The 17,900-nt window shown below is 43.9% G+C and overlaps 1 protein-coding gene across 11 annotated transcripts in view; it reads left to right on the top strand.

Annotated features, from left to right (window-relative positions):
- The window catches only part of zbtb18 (zinc finger and BTB domain containing 18), a 29,581-nt gene extending 11,681 nt beyond the window's left edge, over window positions 1–17,900 (top strand). For 4 of the 11 annotated variants that reach the window (XM_020090952.2, XM_020090963.2, XM_069538426.1 and 1 more), the window contains exon 5: window positions 12,902–17,900. In XM_020090952.2, coding sequence (XP_019946511.2) covers window positions 12,902–14,616 — 1,715 coding nt within the window. In that variant the 3' untranslated portion in view covers window positions 14,617–17,900. Of the gene's footprint in view, window positions 1–7,423; window positions 8,255–9,369; window positions 10,346–11,545; window positions 11,835–12,310; window positions 12,334–12,901 lie in introns of those variants that run through there. The other 7 variants (XM_069538427.1, XR_011246015.1, XR_011246014.1 and 4 more) reach the window with 7 other exon arrangements.

Genomic DNA, 17,900 nt, shown 5'->3' with positions numbered 1-17,900 from the left:
AGAAGCGTTAAGAAGAGTGAATGTGTGGGTGAATGTGACCGGTAGTGTAAAGCACTTTGCATTGTCATTAGAACTAGTAAAGCATTATATACTGTAAATGCAGTTAATTTACCAAATTGGTCTTTAATTTGTTTGTACTCCTCAGTATTTCATCTATGTCTTGACATCATTACTATATTGTAATTACATTTACTTTGTATTTAGTGCTCATCACTACGTGTTAGCTGCTCACATGCTGAAAGAGGATGGGGAACATGTAAACATACCTGCTAGTGTGATAATGTCATTGTGAGCATATCAGCAGGCTGATGTAGCATTTAGCTCAGTACCGCCTCACAGAGCCACTTATACTTACTATTGTTTATTTCTGTTATTTGTTCATATGCAAACTGATGAGTTAAATGAAAAATGTTCCTTGTCTGATGTGGGTTCGTGAGCCACCATAAAGTAAACATTACTTAAAGTTGCTCAAAACAAGAAGTGGTACAATTTAATATCAAGCTGCATTAAAACGAGTATAACTCAGCTGTTTGCAGTAGTGCCTTGTGGTGTTTGTGCTCGGAGCCAAATGTGATGCTTTTTTTACAGTTTCAAACGCAGCACGTTTGGCTGTGTGAACACAACAATCTGATTTTGTTTGGAGTATACTCTAAAGATAATACAGAAATACAGGGTGTTTGACTGTGGCAGGATGGCTGGCCAGATGTAGTCCCCTCACACACACACACACACACACACACACACACACACACACACACACACACACACTCACATGCAAGCGCACACAGACACAGTTACATAGAATCTCAGCCCAGCAAGGGGACGGCCGGCTGGCTGTTGGCTTGGAGGCGCCATTAACCAATTTAGCTTCCAGATGTCCATCAAACAGCCACAGCCAAAGCTGCACAGCTCTCTGTGAGCTTCACGCGCACGAGTGTGAACAGCCCACACACACACACACACATGCACACGCACTGCTGAGCTGTGATGTGCTGACGCCGAGATGAACAGAAACAGATACATATAGAATAGCAGAGACTTCAGATGTACAAAAGACACATTCTCTTTAACACATCTCACACACACACACACAGTTCGTTCTGCTGTGTGTGTGTGTGTGTGTGTGAGAGACCGATTTTTGATTGACAAGCACAGATCTCGATAAAACTGAGACTCACTTTTTGATCGACTCTAAAATGATCCTCAGCCATCTGGAGTAAAGCAAGTTAAATACACAGTTGTTTCTCCTGATGTCTGGTCCCCCTGAGACATGGACACACACACACACACACACACACACACACACACACACACACTCACAAGGAGACAGAGAAACACACACATAAAACCGAGCATGCACTCACACAAACATATATTCACTTTCCTCAAATGGACAGATGCTGCACCTCTAGAGGCACAGAGACCCAGCAGCTGTTCCCCAGCCAGTCAGATGGGCTACCATTGATAGTTCATGAATATTTTACACTCAGTCAAATGGCTGCATTCCAGTCCGCCTACAACAGCAGCCGCACTGGGCCAGATGATCAGATCATTAAAGTATATGGACAGACTTCACACTGACGTCAGCTAAAAAAAAAAAAAAGAAGTTGCTTCTATCTATCATGGAGGTTCTGACGGACATAAAGTTTGTGTTGTGGTGGGACTGTCTGGTAATCTCTCGGTCAGTTAAGTTTATTGGAATGCTTTACAGTGTATATTGTTTTCCAATATATTTTAACGGCCATCATTTTCATCTCTTAGAATCCTTTTGATGCCACAAAGTTGTGTGAAGTAAGCCCAGTTTTTAAAGAGAAAAATGAAGCATGACAGATCTCATGGGGCCATAAAAGCACTCTCTAGTATAGAGACTCACCGATGGGAAATCATGTTAATGTATATCTCTAATTCCTTGGATGAAACCAAAATGTTCAAGGTTTGATTATCGCATTGTCTTATCAGAAGACTAGAGCGGGACTTAGACAGTAACCCTAACCCTTATTTATTCATTTGGGTCTGCAACAAATTGCAGAACGCCCTATCTAGCAATGTTAAACAAAGTGAAGATGCCAAGTTTCATGGTAATCTGGTCAGTAGTTTTGTGTTTAATCCTGCCAACAATCAGACAAACAAACAAATACTGATGACAACATAATAAACATCTCCTAATTCTTACTGCACACACACTATAAATGTGTGTCAGGGGACACATGCACACAACATGTATGTGCGAATCTTGTTATTTCACCTGCAACAGATTGAATCTCTTCCAAGCTGATAATTTCTTTTCTCACATTTCTCACAGATCTATAATAGGTTTGCTGCTAGCCTTGGCAAAATAAAAATAGAATAAATAAGCATCAGGATGTCTGGGATGCAGAGAGGAAAGAGCCAACTAATAGTCATCGCTTCCATCTCTCTATCCCGCTCTCTGTTTCTGTCTGTGCCTTGGAGGATGGATTAATCTCATCAGCCCCGGGGCTGAGATTCAAACATCTGTCTGCCCCCTCCCTCCTCATCTTCTCTTCCTCTTCCTCTGTCAGCCAGCCAGTGTCTCCCAGAGTGTCTCCCCTCTTGCATGCCTCCATTACAGGCAATGATGAGGGAAGCTGTGGGACACTCTGTGGAGGAGCGCTGCAGGTTTTCAAGGCTCTTGGATGAATGAATAGAGGGCCAGTATGTGAACCCAGCTCAAACCACCACGGGTCTACAAGCAGAAAGAAAAGAACAGGTGATTTGCCCACACCTAGACTGGAGAATCTCCCTTTTTTAAGCCCACTAATTGTACAATCAACCGACTTTTTGTTCTGTTCTTAAATCAACTAGGATCATTTTTGAAATCCTCAAAAGAAGTGAGATAATGATCTAGGATGCTTTGCTCTCTGTTGCCCCCGTGAGCTGTTATTTTCACGGCTTTATTTCGTTATCTTGGTCCCCCGCTGCTTTGAAGCCCAGCTAAACAATTGACCAAACAGGGCATAGCTGCATATTAACATTTTCACTTTTCACAGGAAAATTTCTCTCTTACTCATTTAGAGTGAATCATAATGAGGTTAAATAAATCTTAAACGTGTTGATGCCTCATTTAACAGGGACTTCAGAGTCAGATTCCTGATGAGATGGCAAAAGATGGAACAATATATCTGTGCACATGGCAAACAAATCAAAGAAGCAAAGATGTTTTACATGAAACGAGAACACCGTTTTTAAAAATGTTATTAAATGTATTCTCAACACATTTATAAATCCCTGGTGAATCACTCTGAGATAACATACATGCTGGAAAAAGAGAATTATCATCAGAAATCCCTTTTCAGAGGTGCTGAAGAGTTGCTCTCTCACAGCTGTCTGTGTTAAACACCTATAATATATAAACCCGTTGACGAGGCAAATGTAATTAATGCCAGAGAAGAGAAGGCAAAACCTGTGAAGCATGTACAGTTGTAATGTCTCAAGGATGGCCAGAGGTTTTCTCACAGAATCGCTTCTCCTGCCAGACTCACAAAATGCTTTTTCTTTGCTTCAGGGCGGGCGGGAGAAAAAAGCAGTATTTTACACTTTTGTGTGGAAAGAGGCAGCACAGTTACAGTGATTAAACAGAAAATAATTTAATTATGGCCCTAAAGGCAACACTTATTCTAAAGTCAGTCAGGTAAGTGTAAATAAATTAAAATAACAGATTTGTTTTATTCTTTCTGTAATTTTTAATCATCTTTCACTAATTGTCTCCCTCTACATTTCTTACTTGTAATCCTGTAATTTTATGTAATACGGATATTTTTCTCTATTTAGATGCAACATATTTATAATCAAAATATCACGCCTTCATATTTTCATTGAATAAAAACAGAATTTAGAGTATGAAAGATGGGATCTACAGCGACCTCCAGAGGTGTGAAGTAGAAAATCAGCTGAAGTCAAAGCTCTGTTTGCACCAGAACAACACAAATCCTGTGTTTCCATATTCAAAGAAAAACACACAGCTCATCATTTTATCTGCGTTTGACCGGTTCCTACATAAGAGTGTTTGGGGATGAGTGCATTTAATTTCCTCTCAGAACTAAAACTAAACAGAAACTTGTTGTCTTCTGCTGCGGTCGCATGAGCACAAGCTCTGCTTTGCATATTGATCTCTCTGGTTTTTTGTGTGTGTGTTTTTGTCTCTTTTTTATCTGGCCGCCTTCTGCTTTGTCTCTGGTTTTTCCTGCTTTAAGGAGGATGAAATAGTGGGACATGTAATTTCAAACATCTGGCTCTGCTTTTTTGGCTCAAACACACGCTCACACACACACACAAACACACACACACACACACAGCAGGCTATATTCTGGTTTCTGTCAGTGGCAGAACAATATGTGGATCAGAGAGGGGCAACGCAGGAGCCGCGGAAGTTGTTTGGAAAAATTGCATAGTAGTCTCTTGTGGTATTCACAGACACATTCAATAATACATACTGCACATCAGAGAGGCATCTTTCTCTTTACATTATCCTGCACATTGGAGCCACACGGTCCTCCTCACATCACATCGACGTGCACAACGAAAGAAAATCTCTCTCGAAAAGAGTTAAATATTCAGGGAGATCTGCAATTACCCTCAAAGTGGTTGTGGCCACTTTATATTTATTGCTGAAATTAGCTAGTAGTTTTGAAAGCCTGTCCTTAAATCCAATTTTCTGTTCTGTGGAACCGGCCCTGCCTGTGGGCCTAATTGTATTTTCGTGCATGAACAAGGGGCTCATTGTAATGCGCTAATAACGCGGATGCCTAAATTGATAGACACATAACAGGGTCATCATTCATTTGCATTTTAACAAGTCCTTCAGCTATGACACCGGATCGTGTGAATTCATTACCATACAGGGCTACAGTTCATCCAGCCACCTATTAGTAACGCCAATTAGTTTACTGGGACAGGTTTAGGGGATGCAAATAGGCCCACAGACTCACTCAGGCAACCAGAGCGGCCCAACTTTTTTTTTTTTTTTTCATGTCAAGGCTCCCATGACAGACGTTTGATAAAGGTTTTTGTCCCAGTGACCCACATCTGAAAGGAATCATTTTAAATTCTTAGAAATTATTTTCGGAGTGAAGGTAGTTTAATTTGAATAAATGATTTATGTATTTTCTGACCACCTCCCCCCTACGAATAATTTGTTGATGTTCATGTGTTTCTGGGACCCCTTCAATTATAGTGTGCAGTGGTTTGAGCTCTTGAACGTGTCTTTCCTGAAACATGCTGCCTATTTTTTTTCTGGACAAAGAGAAACAGAGCTGCTGATGTTGCTCTGTGTCCTAGATTCTCTTCTCTTGGAAATCACGTAGGAAATGTACAACTTAAACGTCTCCAGCTCTGCTGCTCTGCACGCTGCAGATGACTTTCTTCTTCAAATATGTATTAAAAGTAACCATAGGCAGATGTATGAGAAAAATACGATCTCGCATCAAGCTGTAGATAAACTGTGAAGACAACAGCATGATCAGATTATCATTTTTTTAGATTCAGCCGGCAGTGAAGCAACGGAGCAGTACGCTGTGAATACATTTAGCAACCCTGAGTTAATGTTGTCATCCCTGGGCGTTTGTTTGCTTGTTTTCAACCAGACTTGGTGGAAGGATGTGGTGCCCATTCAATTTTGGTGCGGATCCGGATCAGAGGGTGGATCGGGGGATTTTATTTTTTTGTCTTTCTTTAACATTGCGAGATTGTAGTTTCCCAATTCGGTGCACCTTGTTGAATTTAGGAGGAATGACTTACTTCAGCTCCTACTAAAAAAAAGTGCTAGTCAGACTTTCAGTGGGCACAGGAACCTGTTTCACTCAACTCACTGTGGGAACTTTACAGATTTGAATATGCTGGCAAATCATCTTAAACTGCAGTAAATCAACATGTCTTCCTCCACTTTGACAAAACAGGCACGTTTCCTTCGACTGCACTTTCGCTGCATCCACAGACGTCGTCACAGAGGATTTGTCTTCTCCACTTGTAGAGCTGAGACTGAAAAACTGACAGCGCATCACAAACTGAAGGCAGCCATGCATATAAAGTACTCAGTGCTCAGAGTGACACCATAGAGACATGTAGCGAGGCAGAAAGAGGATATCCTCAGTTTGTCTGCAGGGTTTTCTGACGTTTACGTTTTCTCATCAATAATTGAACCAATCAATGTTTGAGATTTTAGTTTGATAAACAAATTAAATTATTAATAGATATTAAACCTAATAGACTAATTGATTATTTGACTCATTGTTTCTGTATCATAGCACTGCAAGTTATTGATAATATGACCTGAGAGTTAGACACTAACTTCTGGGTTGCCAGGTTGTGGATATCCCCCCCAGCAGGACACTTTGCTTCTTCTTTTTTTTTTTTTTTATACCTCCAACAAGGAGGTTACATTTTTACCTCTGGCTGTCGGTTTGTTTATTAACCTACTGAATCAATTTACCACAAAACTTGATGGAACATGAGCCGAGAAAGAAAAGTTTCTTTAGGTTTGTAGCACAGGGCTTTTTGTCGTTGGTTTTATCAGAGAATAGTTCATGGTGTAGATGAAAAACATCCGGCATGTTTAGGGGAATGATATTTATGAGTGTGAGCAATTTGGGGCGGATTGATTGAATTTAAGGAGACTGTTGAAACCTTGGTGGAGGTTTGTGCTCAACTGAGAGTTATTCTAATTAACTCTTTAATTATTCATTCATTCATTCATTAGTGAGACCTCTCCAATGGACTGTTTAAACACTTATCTTCTGGAAAAGAGCTTCTATACAGCACTTAACTTGTTTGACTTGTGATAGCGCAGGCTTAACTATTTTATATGCTTACATATGGAGTTTGACTCACTGTTTATACACGTGCAGATTTTAGAGTGAGAGAGAACAATACTGTAAATGTGAAATATTGAAGGTAGAATCGTTTTTTAATCTCCTTATTCCGTTGGTTAAAAAAAGGGTTCATTGCATTATTGTACGCGAATAATTAATATTTTTGTTATAACTGTTGTGTTTCTATTCAGTAATTATGTAGCTATACATAAACAATTAATAAGAAATTACTGTTTCACACATAATAATAAGTCAACAGATTTATATAGACAATATTTTTACACACGATTTGCGTCATGGGGAAAAGACAGTGTAACATTAATGAAGAGGTTTATAATGTTAATTGCAACACTTAGTCACCTGCTGGATTAAATGGTATTACCTCCACCAAGGAAGTTATGTTTTCACTATTTGCTGTTTTTGTTTGTTTGCTGAATTACCAAAAACTAAAAGCAGAAATTTCTGAGCACAATACGCTACAGTTTTTGTTCAGGTACGGATTAAGGAATTTATTCAAATAAATTGATTTCAAATCCAATTTGAATGTCCGGGCTTACGGACACTTTTGACGACACCACAAGAGTCGTTCGGAGGCATTTCATGTGTTTTATTCTGTTTTGGATTTGTCTGCAATGCTGTTTACCCCTGAAACTCCAAAGGTGTTTCGTGGACTCTCAACTCTTCCCCCTCTCCTCCATCGGCACAGTGGTGGCTCGCTAATGGGTGAATCTCAAGTTCCAGGTGAACTATCCCTTTAAATCCGGGTTCTTTTCCGTCGGCCTGTGAAACAACGTGTTCTCTTCTTCCTGTCAAGGTGGTGCACCTGCTCACACAAGCCCCGCCCCGCTCCCCCTCTCGCCTGCTCCGGCTGGACTACAGTACCCAGGCGGCACCGCGGCGCGCTCTCGCTGCGCCAGTCCACCTCGCGGAACCAGTTGGTTTGGCCCAGCTCCTTCTTCTTCTTCTCCTCCTCCTCCTCCTCCTGCTGCTGCTGCTGCTGCCTCCTCACTGAGTGTGTGTGTGTGTGAGCTCCGCCACCGCTGCTGTTGTTGTCAACCTTCGCCGACGGAGAGAGGAAGACTCCCCCTCCCCTCTCCCCCTCTCTGTGAGGAGGGCCGCTTCCAGTTCGCCGTCACTTTCCTCCTCCTCGCCGGCAGCACCATTGGCTTCCGCGCGGTGCCAGTCAACTCCTCTCCCAGCCCGAGTTGAGCAGCAGCAACAGCTCGGAAACATCTGGCCGCCGCAGAGTGCTAAGACTCCCCCGTCCCCTCTCAGCTCGCCCGCCCGCTTTCCTCGCCTCGCCTCCTCAGCCCTGTTATGGAAATTAGTCCAAAGTCAATCTAGTTTTGTCTCCGGTGGACACGCAGAGGGGAAGCGGAGGGGGGACCCGGACGGAAGGAGCCCGGGGAAGACGTCGGACCGTGTTGTCTGTAAGTGCTGCCTCCAACACCGGAGTCCGATTGAAGCAGGCTCCGGGAGGGAGGGTGGGTTTACGGAGGGGAAAAAGTAGCTAAACCTTCCTTAGCATGACCGTGTGGCTCCACGCACGAATAGTTCCCGTGTTAGCTGCGGTGTTTTAGCAGCTGTTGTCATAGCACCGGGGCCTTCGCAACAACTGTAAATAGCTCGATATTGTCGCCTGTTCGCGTTACTTTTGTTAGCAATGGTCGCGCTATAGCTAGCTGCGTGGGTCACCGTGTGTGTGTGTGTGCGTGTGTGTTGGTTGTGTCTCCTGATCACAATTGGATTATTACACGTCCTCTTGTGTTTGTGGGTTCGTCGCAGCAGCAGCAACGCTACTTTGACTTTTACGCTCATTTCCTCCTCGGGTCCCAAAAGCTCTCGATCACACACAAACACCCATTGTTGCTGGTCGAGGAGTTAACAGGTTATCCCCCCCCAGCTGCTTTTTAACTTCACGATCACGTTGTCGGTGCAATGACGCTGTCACGATGTCTGAACTGTGTCACACAGCAGCACCGATGCAAAGTGAAACTCCGCGAGTGAAGTTGTCAAAGGATAAAATAACGTGTTCGACTTTGAGAGCTAATTTTTTTTTTTTTACCCTCGTTAAAGATTGCGAAAGTTGAAGCGAAGCACCGCTGACACATTTCTTGTCATTTTAAAATCCAATTAAAGCAACATTCCTACTTTAATGATCAAGAAATGTTTGTAATTAACTTAAACTTAATATTCTTATTAAAACGATCACAGGTTGCAACTACTTATTTCCAAGGCGAGAATAAAGTAATACCTTGCGTTGTTTAGATGAGTTAAACCTTATTTAAATGAGTTAAATGTAGTTTTGCAGCAATAATTAAAAGATTCTGAAACGCACTTTAACTCTAAAGGACAGATCATTATTACTGCTTCTGTAATACGTTTCTCTGCGGCTTATTAAAGGCGTGTTTGGCTGTTTTGTTTAGGATGTGCTCTCATTAGTTTCCCTCTTTATGACTCGCTCCCATTGTTTCTGCAATTCATTTTTGTCCCTGTCACTTGTCGAAGGATCCGAGCAAAGAGAAGAGGGGGGGGTGGGTGGATGGATGGATGAATGAGTGAGTAAAAGAACGAATGAATGAATGGTTTACAAGAAGAGGCAGCGGCGGTGAACCGTGAAGAAGTGGAAAACAATATCAGCTGCGTATGTCTGTCCATTGCAAATGTGCTGTGTTGGCCTTTGTTTATGGTCATACTGGAGTTAGAGAGAAAGACAAGGGGACGGTTTCAAACATCTCACAACAGAGACTGCGCAAAGTTTTTTAAATCCACAACCTGCGTTTATATTTTACACATTTTCCCTCTCCGCCACAGCTGAACTCTCTTGTGTCCCCCTTCTCAACAAAAAAAGCATCCCAGTGCATTTAGTAGTTCCATGTGTTTTTCTTTTTCTCCACAGAGAGAGGGAGAGAGAGAGAGAGAGAGAATGGGGGGAGAAAGAGACAAAGTTGCGTGGTGTTGGTAGAATGAAAGAGGAGTCTGGTGGCAGGAGTGTAGAGGAGGCAGCATATGGCTGTAGAAAGAGCACAGCTGGAGGTAGCATCTCCATCTGAGGATGATGTCAGAGCAGCTGACAGGCTGCCATCCACCCCACCTCCTCCTCCCCCTCCTCCTCCTCCTCCATCCCTCCACCGCCTCCACCCCTCCCCAGTCCTTTATTGTGAGTCTCAGCGGCAGCCTGGGAGAGTTAGTGCTCTGTGCATGTGTGTGTGTGTGTGTGTTTGTGGCTGCCGATCAGTTAGGAGGAGGAGGAGGGAGGTGGTATCTCGTTCCCCCTCCAACATCTCCTCCACTTTGCATCTGTCCCTCGCAGTTTGAACAGCGTGGTTTTTTTTTTTTTTGCCAGCCTCCCTCTTCTTCTTCTCTTCTACCCACTCATTGATTCAGAGAGAGCGAGTGAGGAAGAGAAAGAGCAAGGAAGAAAGAGAGAGAGACAGACACAGCCATTCCCAGCCAGCCAGCAAGAGAGCCCAGCTATTCTGCTACAGTGGAGTTAATCAAGTTGATGCATACTGCTGCAGGTATCGTTTTGTGTGTGTGTGTGTGTGTGTGTGCATGAGTGTGTATTAGACAGAGTGCTTAGAGAAGAGTCCGGGGTAGTGGAGTAGTTATTTTGTTTTGTTGTGGGGTTCTCCAGTGTGTCAGAGCTGTGTGAGCGCTGCGTGAAACTGCTGGTGAGTGCTTCAGTAGTGAACTCGTGTTGGTGCTGCCTGTCTGAGGGGTAATTGCTGTCCGGGTCTACCAGTCCGCTGTGTTTTTTTAGTTTGGAGTCTAGAGAGCTGCATTTACAACTCAGCTGTTGTTTTGTCTTCTGTTTGCTATTTATATTTATCAGACATTTTCAGTGAGGACACATTATTTGAAAGCAGAGTTACATCTGTCAGAGTTTAGTTCTCTCTTTATAAACAAAATCTTTATTTAAAGTGCTGCTTTTTTGATAAACAATCAAAAAATATTCACTCATTTTGCATTTAAATTTAATTAAATACACTTAAATTGCTTTTTTTTTTAATAAATGAAACTACAAAAAATGTGAGGTTTTAAGCAAAGAAATCTAGTGAGCACAGCAGTCATTTGATCCTAATCATCCAACCTGTTTTTTTTCTCACTCGCTGTAAAATTACTTGAAAGCATGTGCGGTCTGCTTTACCCACTTTTCTCTCCTCCTGTCGGCTGGAGTAGAGGAGACTAATTTAGAAGTTGCAGATTTGAGCTGCCTGAATTGGCTAGACAGCTGTAATCGCACTCCCTCCTAGTCTTAATCTCTTTATCTGGCTAGCAGCTGCCATATGGCCCCCGTCAGCTGGATCAGATGTGGGTAAGCCTCCCTCCCCGGCCGTCCCAGCCTCTCCCTCACCCTCTCCCTCACTGCCCCTCCGTGTCTCTCTCTTTCTCAGACCCCTGCCTGAGCCGGCCGGTCCGGGGGCCGGGTTGGCCGGGTTGACAGGCGGTTGCCCTCCTGAGCCTCTGCCGACGGCTCCCTCCCCGTTTGCCGCCACAGCCGTCTTTATTTTTAGACATCTTTAAGGATTAGGATTGATGCTGTGACGAGCAGGGCACTTACAGTGATTGTATTGTAAATCTTCTCTTCTGGGTGGTGGGTGGGGTGGTGGGGGTTGAGGAAGAGGGCAGTTTCTACTATGGAGCGGATGTGTTGGGTTTTTTCTTCTAAGATTTAGATGGGAACGCAGTGTGTGAGTGACGGATGGTGAGTGCGTGGAAGGAGGAGGTGGAAGAGGAGTTTGACTGGACAGGGGGTGGGGGTGTGGAGAGGTGGGAGGTGGTACACCCTTGTCCCCATAAGCCCCCTCATTAAAAGCAGTTTGAATGAGCTGTAGGGCGAGCACACACACGTACACACCCCACACACACACACACACACAGTCTCACACACACTGACATTCTTGGTGAAGCTTCATTCAAATGAGGTGATTTAACTGCTTTGGTTAACACAGTGCAGAGCGGGACCGATGTATTTTCTCAGGCAGGACAAATCCACTTGGTTAACAGGTGGGATTTTACAGATTTCATTCTCGTTAACGACTTCGGAAATTTTGCAGAATTCGTTTTTTTATTTCTTTTAATCAACTTTTTTTTTTAACTACACCTGAAGAGCATAAAGTTTTCTATCCCTTTCTCCCTCCTCCGTCTAATCGTACACTTAAAGCCGGCGCTCGCAGGTTAAACAAGGGACAAGCTGTTTTCTTTTTCGACAGTGCTATTTCAATTGGGCAGTTTTCCTGCTCGACTTAGCCTGTGGAGGTGGTTGGTAGGTAGGCTGGTGGTGTGTGTGTTGTGTACGTGAGGACAGTGTGTGCAGCTGAAAGCCGGTTACCTAAAAGGGCTGTGCCAGGCCAGGCCAAAGTGGGTTAATAAAAATAACCAGCGTAGGAGCAGCGACAATCCAGGAGTGCAGGCAGAGGAGTTAGAGAGATTCAGAGAGAGAACGGAGAGACAGAGTAGAAGAATCTGTCGCTGGTGCTTTACCTGAGATTAAGTCTTTCTCTGGGTAAAAGCTGAATTACAGATTATTCTTTAATTACACTTAATTACCTGTTTTGATTTATTTATGTTTTTAAATAAGAAAATGATTAATATAAAAAGCTTTAGTGTGTTTGTAGGATGGATTAGATGTATGACTTTGCAGTAACCTCCGTGGTGTCTTTTAATTTGAGCAGAAATATTTCTGTGGATGTAAATATATATTGTATCTTTGCTGCATGTTTGCATTTATGTTTTTGTTTTATTTTGATATACCTTAAGAAATTAGCAGTTTCAGTTTTGACCACCTTGCGCTCTCCTGAAGAGTTTCTTTCGCTTGCGTGTCTTCTTCTGATGCTTGTTTTCAGCATCTCTTTTCATTTATTTATTTTACCTTTTAATTTACTTCAATCTGTTTATAATGTCTCTCATTAGTTTAAATCCTCTTTTACATATCTAGATTTTTGTCTACATTTCTGTTCATTTCTGCTAATTCAGATCAGGTTTAATTCTTAAGTCTGACATTATGGCGACAGAGACCTTTTATGACATGTACTGAGATCTGACTCTGCTTCTGTGTTTCTGTGTGGCTGCAGGTTATGAGGACGGCAGGATGGAGTTCCCAGACCACAGCAGACATTTACTCCAGTGTCTGAGTGAGCAGCGGCACCAGGGCTTCCTGTGTGACTCCACGGTGCTGGTGGGCGATGTCCAGTTCCGTGCGCACCGTGCTGTGTTGGCCTCCTGCAGCATGTACTTTCACCTCTTCTACAAGGACCAGCTGGACAAGAGAGATGTGGTGCATCTCAACAGCGACATTGTCACAGCCCCGGCCTTTTCCCTGCTCCTGGAGTTCATGTATGAGGGCAAGCTGCAGTTCCAGGACCTTCCCGTGGAGGATGTGCTGGCAGCGGCCAGCTACTTACACATGTATGACATTGTGAAGGTGTGTAAGAAACGTTTGAAGCAGAAGGCCACGGCGGAGGCGGACAGCACGCGCAGAGAGGATGACGGTGGGTCCAGCTGCTCTGATAAGGCAGACAGTCTATCAGATGGTTCTACCGGCCGGCCTGCGACTGCCGACCTGCTGCACAGTGATGAGGAGGAGGATGGAAAGGCAGAGAGTGGACCGCTGTGGCTGCGGCTGCCGTCTGCGGACAGACCAGCAACACCAGCCTTGGCTACAACCAGCCCAAATCACGCTGAGGCTGTGACACAGGCTGGGGAAGTTCTTCGGGAGAGAGGAAAGCTGCTCTCCCCGGCCGGAAGCCCCACCAGCTCCACTGGATCCCTCTCCCAGAGGTCACACCGCTCTGTGAGCTCTCGTGGAGGGCACAGGGGCAGGAGGGTCTCAAATGATGTGGCTGACTGTGTCCTGGACCTGTCAGTGAAGCCTGTCCCCAGTAGCAACCACAGTAACCACCACCAATCCTACTTCAGCGGTGCAGCCACACCAGACAGCCTCCAAAGCCCATTGGCTGTGAGGGTGAAGGTAGAGAGAGGCGTGGCTTCAGATGAGGAAGAGGAACTAGGAGGTGGGGACTATGAAATGGAGCACAGTGGCATCACCAAGGCAACAGTTCCCAGCGCCAACGGGGGCCTAACCCACCACGGGGTCGGAGGGCCTCTGTCAGTCCAGCGGCGGCTTGGCCTGGAAGCGCACCTGTCCGCTCTGCGAGAGGCCTCTCTGGCCTCTGAGTTGGAGCGAGATGAGAAGCCTTCAGCCACAGCAGATGAGGAGGACATACTCGGAGGTGAAAACGAGCGCGCCCAGGCCGAGGTGGCCAGCATGGATAGTTCCCTGCTGCCCTACGTCTCCAACATGCTGTCAGCTCAACACACCCAGATCTTCATGTGCCCGCTGTGTAACAAGGTTTTCCCCTCCCCACACATCCTCCAGCTTCACCTCAGCTCCCACTTCAGGGAGCAGGAGGGCATCCGCGCCAAGCCCGCCGGAGACGTCAACGTGCCCACCTGCACCATCTGCAGCAAGACCTTCTCCTGCATGTACACGCTGAAGCGCCACGAGCGGACACACTCTGGTGAGAAACCCTACACCTGCACCACCTGCGGCAAGAGCTTCCAGTACTCACACAACCTCAGCCGCCACGCAGTGGTGCACACGCGTGAGAAGCCGCATGCTTGCAAGTGGTGCGAGCGGCGCTTCACGCAGTCCGGGGACCTCTACCGACACATCCGCAAGTTCCATTGTGAACTGGTCAACTCGTTGTCAGTAAAGAGTGAACCGCTGGCGCTGCCCAATGTCAGGGATTGGGCGATTGAGGACAGCTCCCAGGAACTGTGGAAGTAGAACAGACTGCTGGGTTTGATAAAGGGAAAGAAAGAGCAGAGTGAGAAAGGCAGAGAGCCATGGGGAGGTGAAGAGAAGTTTGATGTTCGGGGTTTAAGTGAGTCATGTTCTTGTGTCGCAAAATCTCATTCAATTGCACTTTAATAGCACATGAAAATGTTACTACTGATTTTTTTTTTTTTTATTCTATTTTATTCTGAACTCTTATTTTTATTTGGCGTAAGTTCTGTTTGGTGGTTTTCATTGCGTCTAAGGACATGGGTCCCAGTGAGAATGTCTTGCCTTTATTTTATTTTTTTTGAAGAGTTTTCACTCTGTTTGTGTTTCATCTCAGAAACAACACTCCGACGCTGGCCAGCGTATCGGTCCCAGTCCCACAGACAGCAAACACCACTGCAGGAGTTCAGGTCGAACACACTGAAGTGAAAAAGCATTACAATACACTAAACGGGTACTGTGATCACAACAAGTCGATACCACCACACACACACAGTTTGAAGAAATGTGTGTGTCTGTGTGTGTGCGCAGTCCTGCACTACTCTGGCAAAAATTTCACCTGATGTGCGTGAGTGTGTATGAGTGAGTTTTGTGTGTATTAATTTTATTTTCTACTGGCATGGAGGTGTCGTTGGCGAAGCGCTCCCCGCTTCTCTCGTTAAGCTCTTTGGTGTCGTGTGTTCAGGGGGAAGCTGACTGACTGACAGACTGATGGCACTCATGCAATGCACAGCCTCCTTTTTTCACTTTTAATCAATTTGAAGTATTTTCTAAAAATGAGAAAGACCTTTAAAATTATTATTATTATTAATATTATTATTGTTATTAATAGATTTTGTTTCTTAAATCTAGCTGGCAGTCTTTAAAACATCTCTTGTTGAAAAAGTAATTTAATTTAAGGTTGTTGTATATTGTTCTGCTATAATTTTAAAACTTAAATCCTTTACCATTTTTTTAAATTAATGATTATTATTATTATTTTGTTACTTTTTTGTAATGGGACCTGCTGTTGTTGCATGACGTCCAAACCTGTATACTTTAAAATAAAATGTGAATTTGCTGTATTACTGTACACATTGTAATTGATCAAATATTTGACAACGGGCTTTTCTTTTCCTTTTCTTTGTGAATACTACTCCAGGGTGCGGTCTGTTGAAAAATCTGAATATTATTCTGGAAAAAAAATGCATGAAAATTTGATTTTGTCTTAAACCTTTTAAGTTGTGGTTTTTGCATCAGGGGGGAAATGTTTGAACGTTACACTCGTTGACAGTGAAGAGTTGGGTTTTTCTACTCGTTGTAGGTCTGTCGCTGGGCTCCTAGAAGAATGTTACCGAATGTGTTACCCTCGGATGTTGAAGCGATACGATGAAGCATTTGAAGCCTGTGTCTATATGCACTGATCTCTCTGCTGTGTGTGTGTATGTGTGTGTGTGTGTGTGTGTGTGAGAGAGAGTGTTTACGAGCATGTGACTTGGTTATCACCAGTCAATTTAACCTACTGACGATCTGCGTCCACCCAGCACTTCCTCCTCCTCCTCCTCCTGCTCCTCCTCCTCAGGCGTTACATTTCTCCATGGCTGCATGTTTGTTTTCCGTCTCCCCGTCCTCTCCAGCTCTAGACGCCGTCGTTGCCATTTCTCGGTTTTATCTTCTCACTGGGCACTTACTTCAGGTCTGAGTGCAGGTTTGTGGCTCTGACGTGGCTGCAGTGTGAAGGAAGCGGAGAGAGAGAGTGAGAGAGAGAGAGACAGGAAGCAGAGAGGATGAACCTGAGATGTTCTGCTGAAAGTTGAAGGGTCAGATATCTTCGTCGCGCTGTTGCGTGGCGTCGAGCTGTGCCGAGCTGATTCTGTACAGTAACTCACTCAGCTCAGCGCCTCTCGCATTAGACGAAGCAGCAGCGTAAATGTGATCAGATGTTTGTATGTGAGCGTGTGTGTGTTTTTTCCACTTCAAACATTATCCTGACTTTGAGAGAGACGGGAGAGCATTGGCATGCCTGAATGCACCTTTTTAGGCTAAAAGACATGAAATCAGATTTTTTTGCTGAAAAGATGCCTTTATTAAAAAAAAAAAAAAAACATTTCTGACGCTACGGGAGTATTTGATACTGTAGAGCATTGAGAAATAGATAATGTATAAATTCAAGGAATTTTTTGAATTTGTTGGAAAATGATGTCTTATCATATTTTGCTCATGTGATCTGAATTTTTGTTTTGTACGTGGATGTTGTGTTTGGGTTGGGGCTACATCGGTTTAATTTTAACTTTTTCTTTTAAACCTCTTTTCAAATTTTTTTTTTTTCAAAGTAATGGTCAAGCGTTGATACAATCCAAAACCATTCAACGCAGAGATGCTGAAAAGCGAAGGCTCCGCATTTCCCCTCACTCAGACGTGTGTTGTGTGTGTGTGTGTACATGCCCCCGCTGGTGTGTGTGCCGTGGCTGTATGTGCCGCCCCGTCATCTGGTGGCACCTACAGGCTTTGCCAGTGCAACAGTGTGGGTGACATTGCGGCAGTTTTAGCCGCATTGTCTCGTTTTTGTAATTTTTTTCCCATGAAAAATTATTTCTTCACTGGCAGCGTCTCTGCATATGGGCTCACTCCATCCTGCTGTTGTTTTCATCATTACTGCTGTTATGTTTTTTTGTTTTTTTTCTTCCGTTCCGTTCTGTTCCTCTGGTTCTACTTGACCGCCTTAAACTGCTGTAGTCCGGGCTAATTTTAAAATTTTATTTAAATTTTATTTTTCGATGTGTGAGTGGAGGGTGGAGTTTGTGGTAGTGATGTCAACGGCTCATGATGCTATGAAGTAACCACCCGGATGAGACATCTCCTTCTTTTGCTGTGCTTACTTGAAAACAAAGGGGGGGGGGGGGGGGAGTTTTTTAAAGTAAGGTATAAAAATGTTGAAATGTCATAGACAGGTTATGGAACGACAGATGGGGGGGGGGGGGAGGGCGTGAAACGACGAGTTTGTTTTGAAAAAGGACAATCACTGTCTGGGGGGAAAAAACAAGCAGATTTGGATTGAGATGTATTTGCTCTCCCTTGAGATTAAAAAGAAAAAATCTTTGCTTTTCTTTTATGTTTCTTTTTCAGATTTAGTCATGTTTAGCTTTGACAATCATAGTTGGGTTGATTTCTTTTGTTTTTTTGTTTGTTTTTTCTCAAGGGGAGTAAATTCTAATTGTGTTTAGTTTTGTAATTTTTTGGTGTGCTGTTGTTGACATTTTTAAAATTGTGTGCAAACTGCAATAAATTATAAGAATCTTGAAATTCAA

This window comes from Paralichthys olivaceus, chromosome 14, assembly GCF_024713975.1.
Source record: "Paralichthys olivaceus isolate ysfri-2021 chromosome 14, ASM2471397v2, whole genome shotgun sequence".
Taxonomy (NCBI): domain Eukaryota; kingdom Metazoa; phylum Chordata; class Actinopteri; order Pleuronectiformes; family Paralichthyidae; genus Paralichthys; species Paralichthys olivaceus.
Note: the sequence above shows the minus strand (reverse complement) of the source record. Positions and strands in the feature narration are given on the sequence as shown.